This window comes from Lynx rufus, unplaced genomic scaffold (assembly GCF_022079265.1).
Source record: "Lynx rufus isolate CCGP_SWC_20201006 ecotype Redwood Valley unplaced genomic scaffold, mLynRuf1.p SCAF_9, whole genome shotgun sequence".
Classification (NCBI taxonomy): domain Eukaryota; kingdom Metazoa; phylum Chordata; class Mammalia; order Carnivora; family Felidae; genus Lynx; species Lynx rufus.
This window is the reverse complement of record NW_025814897.1, coordinates 97,754,005-97,772,254: the sequence shown is the minus strand read 5'-3', so window position 1 is coordinate 97,772,254 and position 18,250 is coordinate 97,754,005. Positions and strand designations below refer to the sequence as shown.

The 18,250-nt window shown below is 51.9% G+C and overlaps 1 protein-coding gene across 1 annotated transcript in view; it reads left to right on the top strand.

Moving 5' to 3' along the window:
* Positions 1–1,646: 1,646 nt before the first annotated feature.
* The window catches only part of SYT13 (synaptotagmin 13), a 39,122-nt gene continuing 22,518 nt past the window's right edge, over positions 1,647–18,250 (top strand). The window contains exon 1 of the mRNA XM_047071389.1: positions 1,647–1,826. Within this exon, the coding sequence (XP_046927345.1) occupies positions 1,647–1,826 (180 nt within the window). The remainder of the gene's footprint in view (positions 1,827–18,250) is intronic.

Sequence of the window (18,250 nt, the reverse complement as noted above, 5' to 3'; positions counted from 1 at the left end):
TCTGAAGGCTTTTATGCATGTGAGTGTCAGGATCAGCTCTGCATTTCAGAAACATCCTTTCTAATGCCTTGTAGGAAAAGAATTAGAGAGAGACTATTGCTTGACCAAAGAAGCAACGTTCTAGAACTTCTGAAGCCAGGCCTAAAGAGAAGTGGCCGCGCCCGCTTCCTTCCTCTTGGAACCTGGCTGCCGTGCAGCTCCAGCCACGTGGGGAAGAACCAAAGGGCACCCCCCTGGGGGACAGCCAGCTGTGCCCCCCGCGGCAGCCAGTGCCATGTGGTATGCCATCTTGCACGGCCCGGCCCAGCCGAGTGCAGTCGCGGGAGACATCCCTTGGAGCAGGAAGTACACCCAGCTGAGCCCAGTCAACCTGCAAGATCATGAGAAACAACCACTGAGTCATGGGCGGTTTGTTACACGGGGGAGATAAGCCACGCACCAGGCGGTGGTCACTTCTGCAGGTCAGCACAGAAGGCCTGGCCAGAGCCATCATAGATTTAGGAGTCATCGGCGCCACGGGAATTTGAAAGCCCGGTTGTGGACGAAATCGTCCCCACTCCTTGTCACACGTGCCCAGCACGCGTAGAGAACTGCAGACACGGCAAACGCTTGCTGAATTCAACGAAACACTCCACACAATGCAACGCACTGAAAACCGTTGTTTTCTGCTCTAAGACGGTCTTCCTCATGCCTGGAATTCTAATTTCCCTTCACTCCAAGCACAGTGCTTTTATTCCCCCCCTCTCCGGACCAGCTGTGGGCTCCTGGCTACTGCAGGTGACAGTCTTTGTTCATCCAAGATAAGTTCTTTCTCTGAGTGTGACACATGGACTTGGAATCTGCCAGCCTGAGTCTGGGCTCGGGATGACCGGATTTTTCTAGCTGCCCCCCCATCCCCTGCCAGCCACAGCTTCCTCGTCTGTAAGCGGAGATCCGCAGATCAGATGAGGTCATAGAGAACCCTAAAGGAGATGCGGAAAGCAGCAGAATTGTGGCGGTCCCCTTCGCCAGGACACGGGCGCAGTCTCCACGCCAGACAGAGACCAATTCCCTTCTCCCCGTCGCCTGCCCCTCACCCTCAGGGCATAGCCAACACCTGGCAAATTCGGCAGACCAGAAATCTCCAGCTTTTGTGTGTTTGAAAACCTCCTGGAGGACCCAAGTTCACAGCCTGCTGGGCCAGAGAAGGTGGGGAAGGAAGGGCTGGTAGTCTGGCAAAATCTGTACCCAGATGGAGCCCTGGTTCGCCAGCTCACACGGTGTGGCCTCGGCGAGCTCCCGCCCTTATCGGGGCAAGTGCCCGCCAACAGAAAGCGTGAAGACTGGCCTGGCACAACCCTAAGCTCGCATCCCTCTGGACGCTGGGCTGCGGTTGGGGTGGGGGTCCGGTCACGTGCCGGCGGGAGGGGGTGCGGGTTGACGTGGAGCTGAGTGCGGGCGCACCAGCCTGCTCCGGGCCGGCCTCCTCCTCTGACGTCCTCGCAGCCGTCCCCCCTCCCGCCCCCCCCCAACCACCTCCGGCGGCGGGAGAGCAGCCGGCGCGCCCGGATCCCAGGAGCGGCCCGGGCGGCGGCGGGCGGCGGGCCCGGCCGGGGTAGGTGCGCGGCGGCCGCGGTGGCGGCGGCGGCGGCGGGGACGCGGGCACCATGGTGCTGTCGGTGCCCGTGATCGCGCTGGGCGCCACGCTGGGCACGGCCACCAGCATCCTCGCGCTGTGCGGGGTCACCTGCCTGTGCCGGCACATGCATCCCAAGAAGGGGGTGCAGCGGGAGCGGGACCCGGATCCGGAGAAGGCGAGACCCGGCGTGCTCCGGTCCGCACAACAGGTGAGCGGGGGCGGCGCCTCGGCCTCTCCCGGGCGCGGCGGGGTCTCGGCGGCCGCAGCCGCGGGGGAACGGGTTGGGGAGGAGGGGGGGGGGAGCGGTCGCCCTCTTTGCGCCACCGAGCGTGGCGGGGAGGAGGGCGGAGGACGTGCTGGAGCACCCGGCTAGGGGTCCGGAAGGCTTGGGCGCGGGGGGAGGGGTCGGGGAGAATAGTTAGGGGAGGCAGGCTGGGTGGGGGCGCGAGAGGAATGGGGAGCCTAGCGCTAAAGGGGAGGGGTGGGGACGGAATGGGAAGGGGACTTGGGTAGGAACAGGGGCCAGGAGGAGAGTGGAGTGGCTGGGAGGAAACCGCGGGAGGGGGCTGGAGGGTTAGAAGCGTGCAGAATTGGGGGGGGGGAGAAATGGGGACCGGAGAGAGAGAAGTGTGTGTGTGTGTGTGGGGGGGTGTCTGGAAAAGCACCAGCTTAGCTGAGAAGGGGGAAAGCCACGGGAAAACGAGAGGGGAGGTGGTTACTGGACCCCTGGGAGTCGGCGGGGGTGCCTGGGGTCTGGGGAGAGGCTGGTGAATCTGGAGGGGCCCCCTCGCAGCAGCCCTCAGCTCCAGCCAGCCAGCCAGGGGGGCTTTGCTGTGCCCTCCCCTAGGATAGCTCCGAAGATGGCCCTGGACCCAGGAGGGCTTTATCCCATGCATTGGCTTGTACCCAGAGCCCTTTGGGCAGGAAATGGGTGGTGTCCCCATTGTACAGTGTGACCCAGGGGGTCTAGGGAAGAGGTCTGGAAGGAGCCCCAGACGGGCTGTGCTCTCCAGGAAGCATTCCCAGTGGTGGGGAGTGCAAAATGCCCTCTGGAGAGAACCAGAGAAAGTCCTGCTGGGTGTTTGAGGGAGGCTGGCCCTGGGTCAGGGGCTTGTCTCGATGACACCCCAAGACCCTCTAGATTCTTCATAGAGCTTGTAGGTCTGGGAGAGGCACAAGAATGCTATGATTCCACCTTCCTTTTTCCAATCAATTATTCAAAAGCTCTGAGACTCAGCGCTTGCTCCGGGGCCTTGTGTCAGTCACCGGCTAGTGAGAATGGAAGGAAATGGCTGCTGTCCTTGAGGCACTTACAATCCAAGAAAAGTGACATTGACACTGGCAGGAATGGGAGCCAGCTGGGCATTGAGACATGAGACCCAGAACCATCTGAGGTGGGAGTAGCGGGCTCTCCACCCACCGGGAGTTGAGGGGGTGGGGGAACCCTTCAGAAGTTGTAGCCGGCTGCCTCTCAACCTTCTCTCCCACCCAGCGTTAGGGGAAGACCATTCTGCCTGTCACAGAGGTGGCTCTTCAGGCGCTGTCCCCTCACCTCCCCAGAGAAAAGCACTGGAGAAGGACTGGGTGTAAATGACCTTTGGGATCCCTTCCAACTCTGTTTTAGTCATGACCAGTAGCCCATACAATGGCCAAGAACCTGTTAAAGACAACCGTCTCCTTGGCTCAAACCCCCCCACAACTTCTCAATGAGCATGGAACAAGTCATAGCAAACCATTACCTGACATGTGCTCTGTGTCAGGCACCGTGCTAAGTGCTCTATTCTTAATGCATTGAACAACTCAATGAAGGATGTATTTGATGATCCCTACTTAAAGATGAGGAAGCTAAGGCTCAGAGAGGCTAAGTGACTTGCCTGTGGCCGCGCAGCTAGAGAAGTTTTAGAGCTGGATGGATTCTAGCCAAGCTGGTCTGCTTCTGGAATCCGTGCTTTTAGCCACTCAACTCCCTCACGTGCTTGACCTGGCAGATGTCTCCTTCTCCAGGCCAAGGTTCATGCCCTTCTCCCAATCATCTGAAATCTCACCCTCCCTGGATTTCCGATCCTTCTTAAAGACCCCCCCCCAGCCCCCATGGCCATTTTCCTCTGGCTTTTCACACAGAGCTCCTCCCCATCCCTCAGGCTTCTTTCTGTTTAAAAAAAATGTTTTATTGTTTATTATTTTTGAGAGAGAGAGAGAGAGAAAGCAAGCAGGGAAGGGGCAGAGAGAGAGGCAGACACACAATCGGAAGCAGGCTCCAGGCTCTGAGCTGTCAGCACAGAGCCCAATGCAGGGCTCGAACTCACAGCCCGTGAGATCACGACCTGAGCCGAAGTCGGCCGGTTAGCCGACCGAGCCACCCAGGCGCCCCAATACCCGCTTACTTGTAGGTTATTTATTCCCAGCACCTGCTCAGTGGCTAGAACCGACTAGGTGTCCAGTAAGAAACGGTGGACAAACAAAGGTATCGCCGTGTCCAGCGACTTGGGACTCTAGCTTGAGTCATTTCTGCACATGTGAGTGCATATGCACCGTGCCTTTGTAACCCTGCGCTCGCTCTGTAGGGGCACAGTAAACATTTACTGACACACGAGACCCCTTCCTCCACATTCCCTCATCTGGTTCTCTCGGTGACAAGGATTTGGGCAAGCCAGATGTGGTGCAGGAGGCATCTCACGACGTTGGTTTGGCTGCCGTTGTGCTCAGATTCAGCACTGACCCAGATAGAGTCAACAGAGAAAACACGGCACAATTGACATTTCCAAATAAGTGAAGGAGGTGGTGTGAGGGGTGACAGATGACAGCGGGGTGATCAAAGTGGCACACGTTGACAAGGAGGGGCGGAGTTGGGGAAGGCTCTCGGAAGGCGTTCTCTGAAAGGAGGGCGCAGGGCTGGGGAACTGGGCTTCAGACGCCCATACACTGAACCGGATGTCTGTAGGATGCGGAGGGACTGCCCGTGACTCTGTAAGTCACTGGTTGTGGTTGCCGGAAACGTCTCTTGGACGGTCGGGCCCCGAATGGTTGGATGAAGTTGAAGGTTGTAGTGATTTTGAGAAGAACTTGGATGTTTCCCCTGGGGGTTCTTAACCTGAGGCTCCCCAGACCTCCCCACGGGGTCTGTGGAGAGACATTCAGAGGTTCATGGTCTCGGACAGGAAAAAAGTACATCTTCATTTCCTAACTAACCTCGGTGACAGACACGTAGCATCTCCCCTTAGTAGGAATATTGGCAACACTCTACAGGAGTGTTGACGGTATCTGTGACTTGGTCCCCGAGGGAAATCACAGGTAGTTTCAAGGCAACTACAGCTGTAGCATCATGTACGTTTATCGCCAGGTCTAAATCATGGTGCTTATTAAACCCCCTGCCAGATCCCATTAGGGAACGAGTGGACGAAGAGGCACCCGTACAGCCGTTTCACGAGCCGATGTGGTTAGACGTTCCTCTGTGGGCCGATGTCTTTTATTTGCACACATTCTGAGGAAGTGTCCACGGGGCCTCTCTGGAGAGCTGAAGGAATCCATGGAACAAAAAAGGCCCCGAATCTCTGCTAAGTGGGAGGAGAGAGAGGGCAGAAACCCTCAGTCATCAGCTTTCATGCCTCCAGCTGGCTTCAATTCATGGTTTTTCTTCGCTTTTCCAAAATACACACTCTGGACCCTTTGTCCTGCCTCCTGAGACAATCCCTTCCCTTCCCCCCCAGGTGCAGTCCTTTGGGGGACGCGGGAGGTTCAGTCTCACTACATTGTCCGCTCGTGGTCCGGCAGGGTCACCCGGGGACCTCCCTCACTGTTGTCAGCCCAGCTTCCGAAGGTTGGTGATTATGCAGTGACCCGGCAGCTTGCGTGAGGAGACAGAGTGGCGAGCAGTGCGTGTGTGTGCATGTGCACGCGTGTGCGTGTGTGTGTGTGTGTGTGTGCGTGTGCGTATCTTCCCTTCACCGCTGCTTCAGAATCTACTCAGTGAAAGGTGGCCAGACCCCTTGGTTCCCTCCCCCTGAGTTTCCTCCTTATGCTGGTCTGCACAGGCTTTCACTCCCCCTTACTTCTGGGTCCCTTCAGAAGAAACCCTGTTTTTGGCTAACCTAAGTAATAAAGAGTGAGCAGGGAGAAGTGCCTTCTACCACGGCTCAGAACCCCTGACTTAGCAGGAGTTGGGGTCCTGTTTTTAGAAAAGTTTGGTTTTAGTGTCTGATTTTGCTCCCCACATGGTATTGCCTTGTTGCATTCTTTAAAACAATTTTTTTAATGTTTATTTATTTTTGAGAGAGAGAGAGAGAGAGAGAGCATGTGTGGGGGAGGGGCAGAGAGAGAGAGAGGGAGACACAGAGTCCGAAGCAGGCTCTAGGCTCTGAGCTGTCAGCACAGAGCCCGACGCGGGGATCGAACTTGTGAACACAGGGTCATGACGTGAGCTGAAGTCGGACGCTTAACTGACTGAGCCACCCAGGCGCCCCACTCCTTTTCTGATTTATGCACTTTTCTTTGTATGGTTACACTCCGGTAAAGTTGTCATTAAAAGTTTTCATGTTGTCATACACAGTTTGTAAACATCAATTTAGTATCAAGTCACAATTTTCATCACCAGGAGGACTTCCAGGCTGTGAACAAGAGGCATGGCCCTCCTTTTCTTGTGATCCATCAGATACTACCTCCCTGGCCCCATCTGTTTTCTGCTGTTACTCCTGTGGCCGCCTCCTTCTTGGGACTGGGGCCTCGAGACCATTGGTGTGGACGTGTCAACCCTCCTGCCTTGCCCTCCTCTTCCTTAGACCACCGGAGCAAGTCCTCTCAGATCCCGAATCTAAATTCATACTTATTGAGAGCGAGGATGAACCAGAACCCATATGCTGCATTCATTAGCTAATAAGCTCATTCATTAAAAGTTAACGAGCACACGCTAGGCCCTGGGATACAGCAAGGAGGAGACGGGTGTGTGCTCTTCCTGATAAGTGAGGAGACAGACAACGAAGCCAGCCAGCAAATCGCCATGAATCGTGTTACGCTTCTGTTGGGATAGGCAGGTGCAGGGGCTTGGGAAGCCCTTGGAGGGGGGCACCCCCACCTTCAGCCCAAAGAGCTTTCTCCTGTTCCGGCTCGCTGCCTTGCCAAGGTCTCCCCTGTGCCTCGGTGGTCAGTAGAGGCCCCGTGAACTGGTGTGATTCCGGGCGGCTCCACGGTCTGCCCCCCATGCATTCTCACCCTTTTAAAGGATTCGTTTCTCAGCTGATCGCCTGTCTGGCAGACTCTCCAATTCGTGTCAATACACAGACAAAAAACTTAGAAGCATCTCCCTAGAGGAATAAGCACTAACAACGGCATAACCAACGTTTTGCGGGCTCTTTGGGTGCGTGCCGGGCCGTCTTGAGTCATGTTAATTTTGTCCTCACCGTAGCCCTGTGAAATACGCGTCATTATTATTTCCATTTTACAGATGGGAAAAACAGAACACAGCACTCTGAAGTCACACTTGGTGGCAGAGTTGGGAATCAAATTTAGGAAGCCTGGCTCCTGAGCCCACACTTTTGAGCAGGAGGCTGGAGATTAGCAGAAAAGGGCTAGTCACAGTTATACTTGGGCCACTGTGTTTCCCCAGATATGGCATAAAAGTGTCAAAAATACGCATTTTTGCAGGTCAGCTTGAGAAACCTTTCCCCGAGCCTTGGGCTGCTTTGTCTCCTCTTACGTCCATCACGCTTCAGGCACTGGGTGCAGCCCAGGGCCCTCCAGAGAGATTTACACAGTAAACATGTTTGGGCTGGTTGCTTAGCAACATGGAAGACAGGATGAATCTTTCATCAAGAAATTAGCATAGATTATTTGAGATAGATGAGCATACAGCCACAGGAGACACCAGGCCCTTCCTGATACGATGTGGACCCTAGGTCTCTGTCCCCAATCCCTTCCCTGGGGTCAGGTCCCAGACCATCCCATCCCCCTCCCTTCCTCATTTCTCCTCTGCCGGAGCGTATAAATAATTCAGGTGCCCGGCTCTTCTCTTCGCGTTAACTCTAGGAGTGAAGATTGCTGTATCTTTAGACATTTTCAGGTTTTCAGACACTGGCCCCGGTTACCATCGAGTACCTGGGTCGTAAGAAGGGGGAATAGACAGGCCATCAGAACCCCATGGAAGAAACACCCAAATGAGAAATCGGAGGGGTGTAAGGCAAAGTCCGAAGGAAGGGGAGGGACCGGTCAGATGGGAAAGCAGCAGAGCCAGAAGACAAAGAGGAGGCAGGATAAAGGGTGACTGGCCGTCCCAGAGTCGGAGACCGGCAGGAGAAATCCGAATCCCATAGACGATCCACGCTATTTGACCTTCCAATCTCCCAGTGACCGCTAACAGTTCGTCTCTCACTTCTTCCCCGGTGTTACTGCATTCACTATGTCCACAGCTGATTTCTTGCTAACAAACACTGGGAAACGTCGCTTTGAGGTGGAGGAGAATAGCTTCACAGGGATAGGTTTTAAGAACTAAGGAATTCTATAGGGACATGTCAGAATCAACATACACTTGCATACAAAGGGCTCTTTGTAGCCGACCTGTTAAGAAATCAAGTCTTAGTAAATTTTTTTTCTTTTTAAGTTTCTGTCTTTATTTTGAGAGAGGGAAAAAGAGAGGGAGAGGGAGAGAGAGAATCCCAAGCAGGAAATGTGGTGTCAGCACAGACACGGATGCGGGGCTCGATCTCACAAACCGTGAGATCGTGACCTGAGATGAAATCAAGAGTCGGGCGCTCAACTGACTGAGCCGCCCAGGCTGTCCGGTGTTTGTAGGTTTCTAAAGGAAAACAGATGAAAAGGGTGGATATATTCCTCCCTCTTGCCTCCGTCCTTCTCTCCCTCCCTTGATTATGTTTATTGAGCACATACTATATGCCAGGTACCGTGCTTAGAGATGGGGATACAGTGGTAGCTGCTCCCTCCTCAACAACACAGTGACCCATTCTTATCCCTCATGAAATTTATGTTGTGGTAAAGGAGACCAGAGTTAGAAGAAGAGCCCAGATAAATGAAGATGTGGTTGTGGCAAGTGACCTGAAGAGAAAGTTCTAGTGCTAGGAGAGGGTAAGGTGGAACTGACCCAGTCAGGAAGGTCAGGGAAGGCTTTTCTGGAGAGAGTAATGGCCAAGCTGAGAGCTGGACTAGAAAGGAAGTTAATCAGGGCAATGGGGAGGGAGGTGAGGGGCTCCAGAAGAATGCAGCCGCGCAAAGGTCCTGTGACAGAAACCTTACTTAGTGCTTAGGAGGACCTAGCAAAAGGTCAGGGTGCCCAAAAAGCGAGAGCAAGGTGGGACCCGATGTACAATGAGGCTGGAGAGTGGCCTGAGGCAAGCAGGGCACTAGAGACCAGGGTTCACTCTTTCATTTATTCATTCGTGTATCAAACAGTGATCAATGCCCATGTGAGGGGCGCTGGTGATAGGAACGTCACAGTCGTTTTCAAAGCTTTTTTTTTTTAAAAATAGAGGTGAAATTCACGAACTAGTTTAAAGAGTACAAATCACACTATCAACGTTGTTCTCACCTTCATCCAGCTCTAAAGCATCTTCCTCGCCCCTGAAGAAAACTCTGCACCCATTAAGCAGACGCGCTCTCTATTTCTCTCTCTTCTCCAGTCCCTGGCAACCACCAATCTGCTTTCTGTCTTCATGCATTCGCCTATTTGGGACGTCCGACATATTTAGAATTGTTCAAACATGCGACCTTTTGTGTCTGGCTTTTTTCACTTCGTATAATGTGCTCAAGGTTCATCCATGTTGTGACCTGTATCAGAACCTTCTTTTTTGTGGCTGAATAATGTCCCGTGATATGGATATCCCCAGCTGGTGGACGCCTGGCCCTCTCTGTGTGGAATGGCCATTACAGTGAACCTACAAGGGCACACCTATAAAAACATTTCGTTGCTCATGAGTCTTCTGCGAGGAGTGCTGGGTGTGGCAGCCCTTGGCTCCCTTCTTGTACTAGCCTGTTTGCACCTGCTGCCCACCCTTTAAATACACTGCGTGTGATCACTGTCATGCCCCCCCACCCTTTCCCCCCGGAACTTTAGCCCTTCATGGGTCCCAGTCGGCTTCACTCACGTACCTGGGGGGTCCTACAAACCCAGGTCCAATCGAGGTGGTATTTACTCTTTCAATATCATCTCCTTATGTATTCATGTTATCAAGGCCAGTGCGATTCCAGGAGGAGGGGCCTTGGTCCCCTACGGTATTAATTGGCTACACACACGTGCAAACCTTCCCACCGAGGAGTTTCCTGAGTGCTAATTAAGTGAAGGGTGTTTTAATTGATTTATAGTATAGAAAATTCCTGAGAGATTTTTTTTTTTTTACATGGTGTTTAAGGGTGTTACAGTGGTATTTTGGGACGTGGGTTGAGGTTTTTGGATGGATTTGGAATGCATTAAAACTTGTCTCATTTAACAGAGTACGAGTGAAAATGGCTGGCCAGCGTGTTTTCATGAACAGATTAGAGTCAAATAGTTAGTCGTTGCATACATGAATACGAATACGAATAGATACAAAGGGGAGGAGCAGCCTATGGGAATTTGCGAAGTTGAATCTCCCTCCGTCTGGCGTAGACGTCAGGGTACTTTGATGTATTTCATGGGCACCCCGCTCCCTGCCCCCCATTCATTAAGTCCAAGATGGACTGCTTCTTTGTAGAGAAAACTGAGCAGGACTGGCAGATGGCCAGAGATGTGAGGAGAAATGTTGAATGGCTGCCTGAGTCAGAGGATGGATGGATGGATGGATGGATGGATGGTCTCCATTCTCTTGGCTAATATCGGAGACAGTTTAAAAACCTTCAGCTGCGAAGCCAGTGTGCTAATGCCCACGAAGACTGCGTTTTACTTGAAAAAGCATCATATACCACAGTTTTGGACGTGCTGCTAAAAAAATTATGAAGAGAAACGAGCACGGCTCTTACCTTGCAAGTGGACGGACCCTTTAAGTAGCACCGTGACTTGAGCTGCCCTTTGTTCGACAGCCTCATCGCCAAACACGCGGAAACAGAGAACAGAAAGGAATGAACATCCGCAGAACCGCTCCCTGGTAGACTTGCATTTGATTCTGGATGGCCACCGGAATTAGTGGGCTTCGTAACGATCCAGGGTTTTGAGATCACTTGAAAGAGGAAATTGCCTCTTCGGATCAAAATGTTCACTTTATGAGCAAGCTGCTGAGATAGAATAGGCAGCCGATTAGGCAGAGACCCCAAACCTGAATTTGAATTCCTCCTCCACCATTTTTTGGGCTCAATGACCTCGACCGTCCTGATTCCCGCTTTTCTCCTCAACAAGCAGGGATGGTGATAAGGTTCTCTCAGGTCACATTCAAGACTAAATGAGATGACTTTTTTTTTGTTAAATTTTTTTTTTCAACATTTATTTATTTTTGGGACAGAGAGAGACAGAGCATGAACGGGGGAGGGGCAGAGAGAGAGGGAGACACAGAATCGGAAACAGGCTCCAGGCTCTGAGCCATCAGCCCAGAGCCCGACGCGGGGCTCGAACTCCCGGACCACGAGATCGTGACCTGGCTGAAGTCGGACGCTTAACCGACTGCGCCACCCAGGCGCCCCTAAATGAGATGACTTTTGAAAGCACCCGACAGACTGAGCACGTGGAGCTACTCAGGGTATATTTTAAGTATCTCCAAGTCGTTTTCTTATTTATCTTTTACGAAAGCAGTGACTGGAGTGTAGGCTTACCATGTAGGAAAGAGAGAGTCCGTTAAAAACAGATGTGAGACATGAAAAGGCTTCTGTGAGGATGGGAAGGAGAGCACGAACGTTCCACTTCTAGGATACTCATTCATTCTAAACGTACCTCTGGATCACTCACTATACATAAGGCACTGAGCCCTGGGGACGACACTGCAGGAACCAGACAGACAACGTCCTTGACCTGTAGCTCAGAGTCTAGCAGTAGAGATGTTCATCACACCAGTTGTCTACAGCTGTGTTAGGTGTGCCAAGGGTGGCAGGAGTCTTCCCAAGAAGTGAGAGCTGATTATTGCTCTGATCGTCAAGATTTTTGGACTCCTTTCAGTAAAAAAAAAAATTTTGAGCGTGTACATTGTACGTGCATATTTAATTCTTTATAAGCGTATATATACTTAAACATATGTTACTCTACCAACATATCATGTGCCTAATAAAGCATGCACAAGATGGACCTTTCAAAACAATGAAATAAAAATAAATTATGAAATGAAATTCTGTTATTTTCTTCGCATACCCCAAATGAACGGCCTTGCACATCCCTGTGACAGTTAGTGGTATTTTTACTAGGTGAAGGTGTTGGGGATGACATTTGAAGTCTTCTAGGCATGGGGCATGTGCAAAGGCCCTGTGGAAAGAAGAAATACCACTCAGGAGGGACTGGATGAAGGTCGAAGTGGGTAGAGTGTAAAGCTCACGGGAGGGAGTAGAGTGAAGGAGGCAGTCAGACTAGGGCAGGGCTACCCAGAGTCTTCTGGGCCACCAGGACTGTTTAGATGTTTATACCAAGAGCAGTGGAAGCTATGGAAAGATCTTCAGTAAGGTGAATATGGCCTAATGGCCATATTAGGGCTGTGAAACCATCCTTCCAGATGGGGAAGAGTGGAAAGAGAGACCAAGGGAAGCCTTGGAGAAAAACTACGTTGGTTTGGGCCGCTATGATGGTGGCAGATGTTTATGAAATAGATCGACAGGCTTTGCCTATCAGTTGGGTGTGGGTTTCAGGAAGAGGGAGGAGTTCGTGGTGACACCTGAGGTTTTCACTTACCCCACTGGGTGGTGGTAGCAATTAGCAAAACAGGGAACCCTCAACAAAAATGAGGTCATGGGCTTGAAGTCACGAGCTCACTTGTGTGCAGGGAGAGCACGAGGAGTCTTTGTGCTTTCTGCACGGAGATGTCCATGGTGCCAGTGGCTGGGCACGTCCGGAGCTCACAGTACGGCTGTGACGTATACCGGGGAGCCGAAGATGTGTGCTGGGGAGTCGTCTGTCATAAGCAGCAGTCACAGCCAGGAGCATGGTTGAGACCACCCAGGAAGAGAGCAGAATGAGGGGGAAAAGCGCCTGGGAAGTCCTGACGGACATCAGCATTTCATTTGCCAGAGGAGTGGCCAGAGAGGAAAGAGGAGAGCCTGGAGAATGGAATGTCAGAAGAAGAAGAAGAAGAACAAGAGAAAAAGCTTTTTAAGAGGAAGGCAATCATCCACTGAGAACCTGCCACCGGAAAGTCAAGTCAGATAAGACTGAAAAAATCCATAGGAATCAGAGGGTGAAGGTCATCAGTGACCTCGGAGACTAACAGTGACCTTCAGTGGCTGATGGGACCCTTTGGGAGTGGCTTGCTGCGCGGATGGAGAGTGAGGAAATGAGGAGGGTACCAAGCACAGGCGATTCTTTTGAGACGCCTGGCCGGGCAGAGAGGGTGAGGACAGTGGCCGATCAGGGGACAAGAAGTCAGTGCAGTGTTGAGCGCATTTAAAAACAGGCGGGGGGGGGGGGGGCGCCTGGGTGGCTCAGTCGGTTAAGCGTCCGACTTCGGCTCAGGTCACGATCTCACGGTCCGCGAGTTCGAGCCCCGCGTCGGGCTCTGGGCTGACGGCTCGGAGCCGGGAGCCTGTTTCCGATTCTGTGTCTCCCTCTCTCTCTGCCCCTTCCCCGTTCATGCTCTGTCTCTCTCTGTCCCAAAAATAAATAAACGTTGAAAAAAAAAAAAAAACAGGCGGGGAGGGGCACGCTGGAAGAGAAAGGTGAGCATTCAAGAGAGAGGAGGAGAGAGAGATGGAAAATAGCTGAGGCCAGGCTCCCGCAAATAGCACGGGGACGGGGGCAAGGCTCGGAAGGAAGGACTGGTCTTGGAGGGGGAGAGCGAGGGGTGCACCTCCCAAGGCGTAACAGGACAGGGAAGCCACAACATGTGTCCAGCCAGGGTTTATGTGAATGGATCTCCATTCTCTTGGCTTCCTTTTTGTCTGTAGAAGAAGCCCGAGGCAACAGAGAGATTCCAAAATGTGGGCTCGGGGCAGGAGTTAGGGAAACAGTAGGATTGCCAGGCAGGGCCGGGAGCCATTTTGAGGTTGTTGACCATGAATTGTTCATGGAACCTCCCCAGGTGCAGGACGGTTGGGGGCAGGCATTGTGCTGTAGCGAGTTCACCAATGGTGGGGTTTTACCACACGGCATCAGGGAAGGACGGGAAGACGGGGGGCGGGGGGTCTTTAGACGCCAAAAAGTGTTGTTGAAATGATGGACCACAGAATCAAATTGGGAAGGTTGCAGAGTGAGGGCCATGTGCCCAACAGGGTCAAAGGTGCCAGACAGATCCTTAGTGCCCTCACGAGGCCGGCAGGGGGCCGATGAGGGCCAAGTGGTAGAGTGAGTCATTGATGGCCTTCAATTGTTAAGAAGACCGGACGAGTCGGCAGCTGGTGAAGTCAGCAGTTGCCTGCCCTGTGGTGTTTCTGGAATTCTTCACTTCGGGGAAACATGAGACTCTAAGAAAGGAGCGCCTCGAATCCATTACCTCGAAGGGCCACCGGAGGGACCGGGCAGGGCACTTGCCGCGGTGAGCTGAACCTGTGGCTTGGTGTCCGGAAGGCAGGGTTGAGGCCGCTGCTGTGTTTGTAGTTCCCTGGGCCACTGCGTGAGCTCCGGGCAATGAACACAGCTGCACAGGTTGTCCCCGGCGGAGTCACATCGGGGCCCCCCGCCTCCTCGGGAACAGAGGAGGATGGTGACTCTGACTGTGGCCACCACTGAAAACCAAGCTCCTATAACTCCCCCAGGCGGCCTTTGGGGGGGGCTGCACGAGTTGCAACAGTGCACGAAATGACTCTTGGATGAACAAGGGGTATTAATAATTCAGTTGTCATTGAAATGACTCTAGTAAAATATTTGATGTCACTTGCTAGATGAGTGAGGACGGGAAGTGCTGGGCTTCCAGATCCAGTCCGCCCCTGGCCTGCTGTGGGATGGCACGCTCCTGACCTCGCCTGTCTGTGCCCCAGTGTGGCCATCTGTTAACTGTGTCATTGTCACTGAATTGTGGGGATTAAATCACATAATCCAGGTAGGGCAGTGCCCGGAACTGAAGTGCCGGGCTGGAAATCGTCCCTTTGCATCCAGACCACTCTTTGCACCCTCCTCCCCTACCTGCCACTCCCGCCCAAACCCGTCCCCATTTCCCAACCTCCCCTCCCCATGCCCGGCTACTCCTGGCTCCAGCATATTCTCCATCCCCAGGTGTTTTCCTTAACCTCCCACACTCTCCTCGATGACCTAGTTCGTGACTTCTGTTCCCGCCCAAACCCTTACTGATAGGGTACTCAGTAAATGTTCGCTATTATTACCGAACCTAGTAATGAATAAGAAGAGAGGTAGAGTCTGCATCAGAGGGAGGGTGTACAAATGGGCGAAGGTCAGGGGCAATGATGATAAAGCCCGGTTTGCACAAGGCTTGATGTTTAGAAACTGCTTTCATTAGCCTCTAGCAGGGTTTCCCTTTGGTCCACCCTCCAGCAGGGTGCTCTGCACATCTTGAGGCGTCTGAGACGTGCTTGGTCAAACAGACACATCCGTGGGTAGGAAAGTTCAGCTGTTTTTCTCATTTCCAAAAGCTTGCAACGAGCTGAGCAGAACTGTTTGACATGTGTAGTAACTTAGAGCCAAATATCTGATATCGCTGACCTTCCGCGGTCCAATCATATTTTCGTGACCGTTGGTAGACCGCTGGAATGTGGGCCCATGTGACACCGGAGGGAGGGCCAATAGGTTAGCGTCCCGTTTGAAAGTTAACGGCTGCGGCTGATACTCCCCGGCTTGGAGTCTGCCCGGATGACCGCGGGGAGAGCAATGTCAGAAGCAGCCCTCTCGCCCTGTCCTTTGCCATCTCTCACAAAAGTCGCACAGGAGGGTCAACCTGTTGCCTAAACACTTCCACGGCTGTGGATATTCAGTGACGCTCAGGAACGATGCCCTGTTAAGCAAGGAGACCCGAGAGGCAGTGATGGACGTACCTTCCCCTTGCCGCAGCTCTCTTAGACTCCTCATCCCTACACGTGGCTCCACCCAGGAGGACTGTGGAATCTTCCTTGGGGACTTGTCCCGCATGCTGCTTTCATTTTTCCCTTGAGACAGGTATACCCTGGCCCGGCCCCTCGCTTCCTCTCACGTGGCTCCGAGCTGGCCTTCTCGCCTCCGGTCCCTCCCGCATGCCCCTGCTCCTCTGATTTACTGAAAATAATGCTCCTGTCCTTGTCCTGTTCACAAGCTGCCCGAGTCTCTCCACTGTTTATAAACTAGGATTCGGAATCTTTTGCCGGGTATTCGAGACCCTTCATGACCTGGCCTCACCATTCCTTTGCAAATCCATTTCTCCAATCCCAGTGTTACTCTTTGGCTGGTTTGCTAGGTACCCCATGCCTCGAGTGTGCACCCCTCTGTGCCCGCTGCTCTGCTCTGTCTGTTTGAACTCCCCCTGCCTCTCCTATCCATGACTATCCCTCCTTCAGGAAGCCTTCTCTGGCCTCACTAATGATAAGGACCTCTTCCATAGTCTTTTATATAGCACATAGTCTAGACATATGGCCCTTTAAGATTACCTTTTATACTTAGTTATCTTTGTATAACTGTGCGTCAGGGAAAGCATATAGCTTTCCCCTCGTATACCAATTTCTACTAATTTGTAGTCGCTTCCTAGAGCCCTGAGCAGAGCAGGAAATAATGCTTTAACTGATTAGTCATGTCTGCCGTGGGGACAGGAGAGTTCTTCTAGGATAGGCAATTCATATTCCTGTTTATGGAATATCTCATCTCCACCATGGCATGGTAAACTTCCTGAGGGCAGGGACTTATTCGTGGATCTTCCATGGTTTTAAGGGTGGGTAAATACATAGTGGGCGACAGGCGTGTGCTGATTTCTGCTTTATTGGGTAGAAATTGGAGGGTTTGGGCTTAAAACCAAAATATAAGGATAATCTAGTAAAACGGTCCCTGTCCTGTTTTGAAGGCACGCTTTAAAACTTGGCTGTCGTTTAAACTACCAGGTTGGAAAATGATGTGCTTTCCAAGTGTCTGCACAGAAGTGGGTGGATGTCTTCAGTTAGTGGCTCTCTCTGCTTCTATTCCACGCTGTATCACTTTTGATGGATGATATTCACATGCTCAGGGGTTCTACCGAATTTACCTCCTTTCTCTCCCACTAAGAAAAGCTTATCAGAATGCAGATGCGTGAAGGAGGTATCATTATAAGAATAACCTTGAATGTGCTCTGATTTTTTAAATGGGTAAAAAAAACAAAACAAAAAAAAAAAACAAGCATCAAATTTTAGTACCTTAGCTTTTGTTTGTAATATATTGGCTTAACGACAAGGTTAAAAATTGTTGCCTTTGTCCATAGTTTCATCAATTGTCAAGCATGATAGAATCAAAACATCCTATAGCTGTTCACAAAGAAGATTTTGAATTCAATGTCAAGAAATTGCATATAACCAGATTTCTCAGACTTAAAAAAAGTTTTTTTAATGTTTATTTATTTTTGAGAGAGAGAGAGAGAGAGAGAGAGAGAGAGCATGAGCATGGGAGGGGCAGAGAGAGAGGAAGACAGAATCTGAAGCAGGCTCCAGGCTCTGAGCTGTCAGCACAGAGCCCGAGGTGGGATCCAAACTCACGAACCATGAGATCATGACCTGAGCCAAAGTTGGCCGCTGAAGCCCCTGGGAAACCAATACAGTGGTGGGGGAGCAGGTGGAAATTCTGAAAGATAAAGGCCGGCTGAGATTGTGCTCTGAGTCAAACCCATTGCCAACAGCCCTGCTATGGCGGCTGCAAAATAGAGGATAGGATGGAGTGGATGGGGTGGCAAGACTGAGTTTGAGCCCCAGACTAGAGGGCTTTTCTCTGACCTTTAAAACATCCTGGCTTTGAAATAACACTTATGACCGATGTCGATTACATGAGCTTACAACATAGTCTTGCCGTTGTCTTGGCTCATGGCACAAATGAAACACATTTTCTGCACAAAGAATGTCAAGCCCAGACTCAAAACTGAGAACAGTAACAAAGCGGATGCCCAAACGTCCGGACGGTTCAGTAAAAAAAACCCAGACAACCGCGTGGGGATGGGGAGTGGGGTTATTATCAGTCTAACGATAGGGAATGTGCCGGCAAATCAAAAGCAACTAGCTGGGCATTTCCACTTCCACCTGTTGATGGGTGGCATCCAGAGACCCAGGGAACCATGTCATGTAGTGTCGTGATAGCAGCACTGGCTTTGGGTGCACTTGGCTTCCAAGTCCAGGGCGGTCATATACTGGCTGTAGGATCCTGGACAAGTTGCGAGTTCTCTGAGCCCCAGTTTCCTCCTTTGTAAAGAACTGGGCTGTTTTTATTTATTAAAATTCGGGTGTAGAATAGAGAAACTATTGGGCACTTCCCTATAGGGTTGTGTGAGACTCAAATACAGTGAAGTCTGTAGTGCTTCGAGAAGCATCTGGTACGTAGGCAATGGTCAAGAGGCGGCAGCCATATTGCCCTTTCGGGCATCGTGATGTGACTAATGAAGTCAATGCAGGGACCACCCGTGAGAACTACATCTCTAGGCAGGATCTTGCCATGTGGCGGCT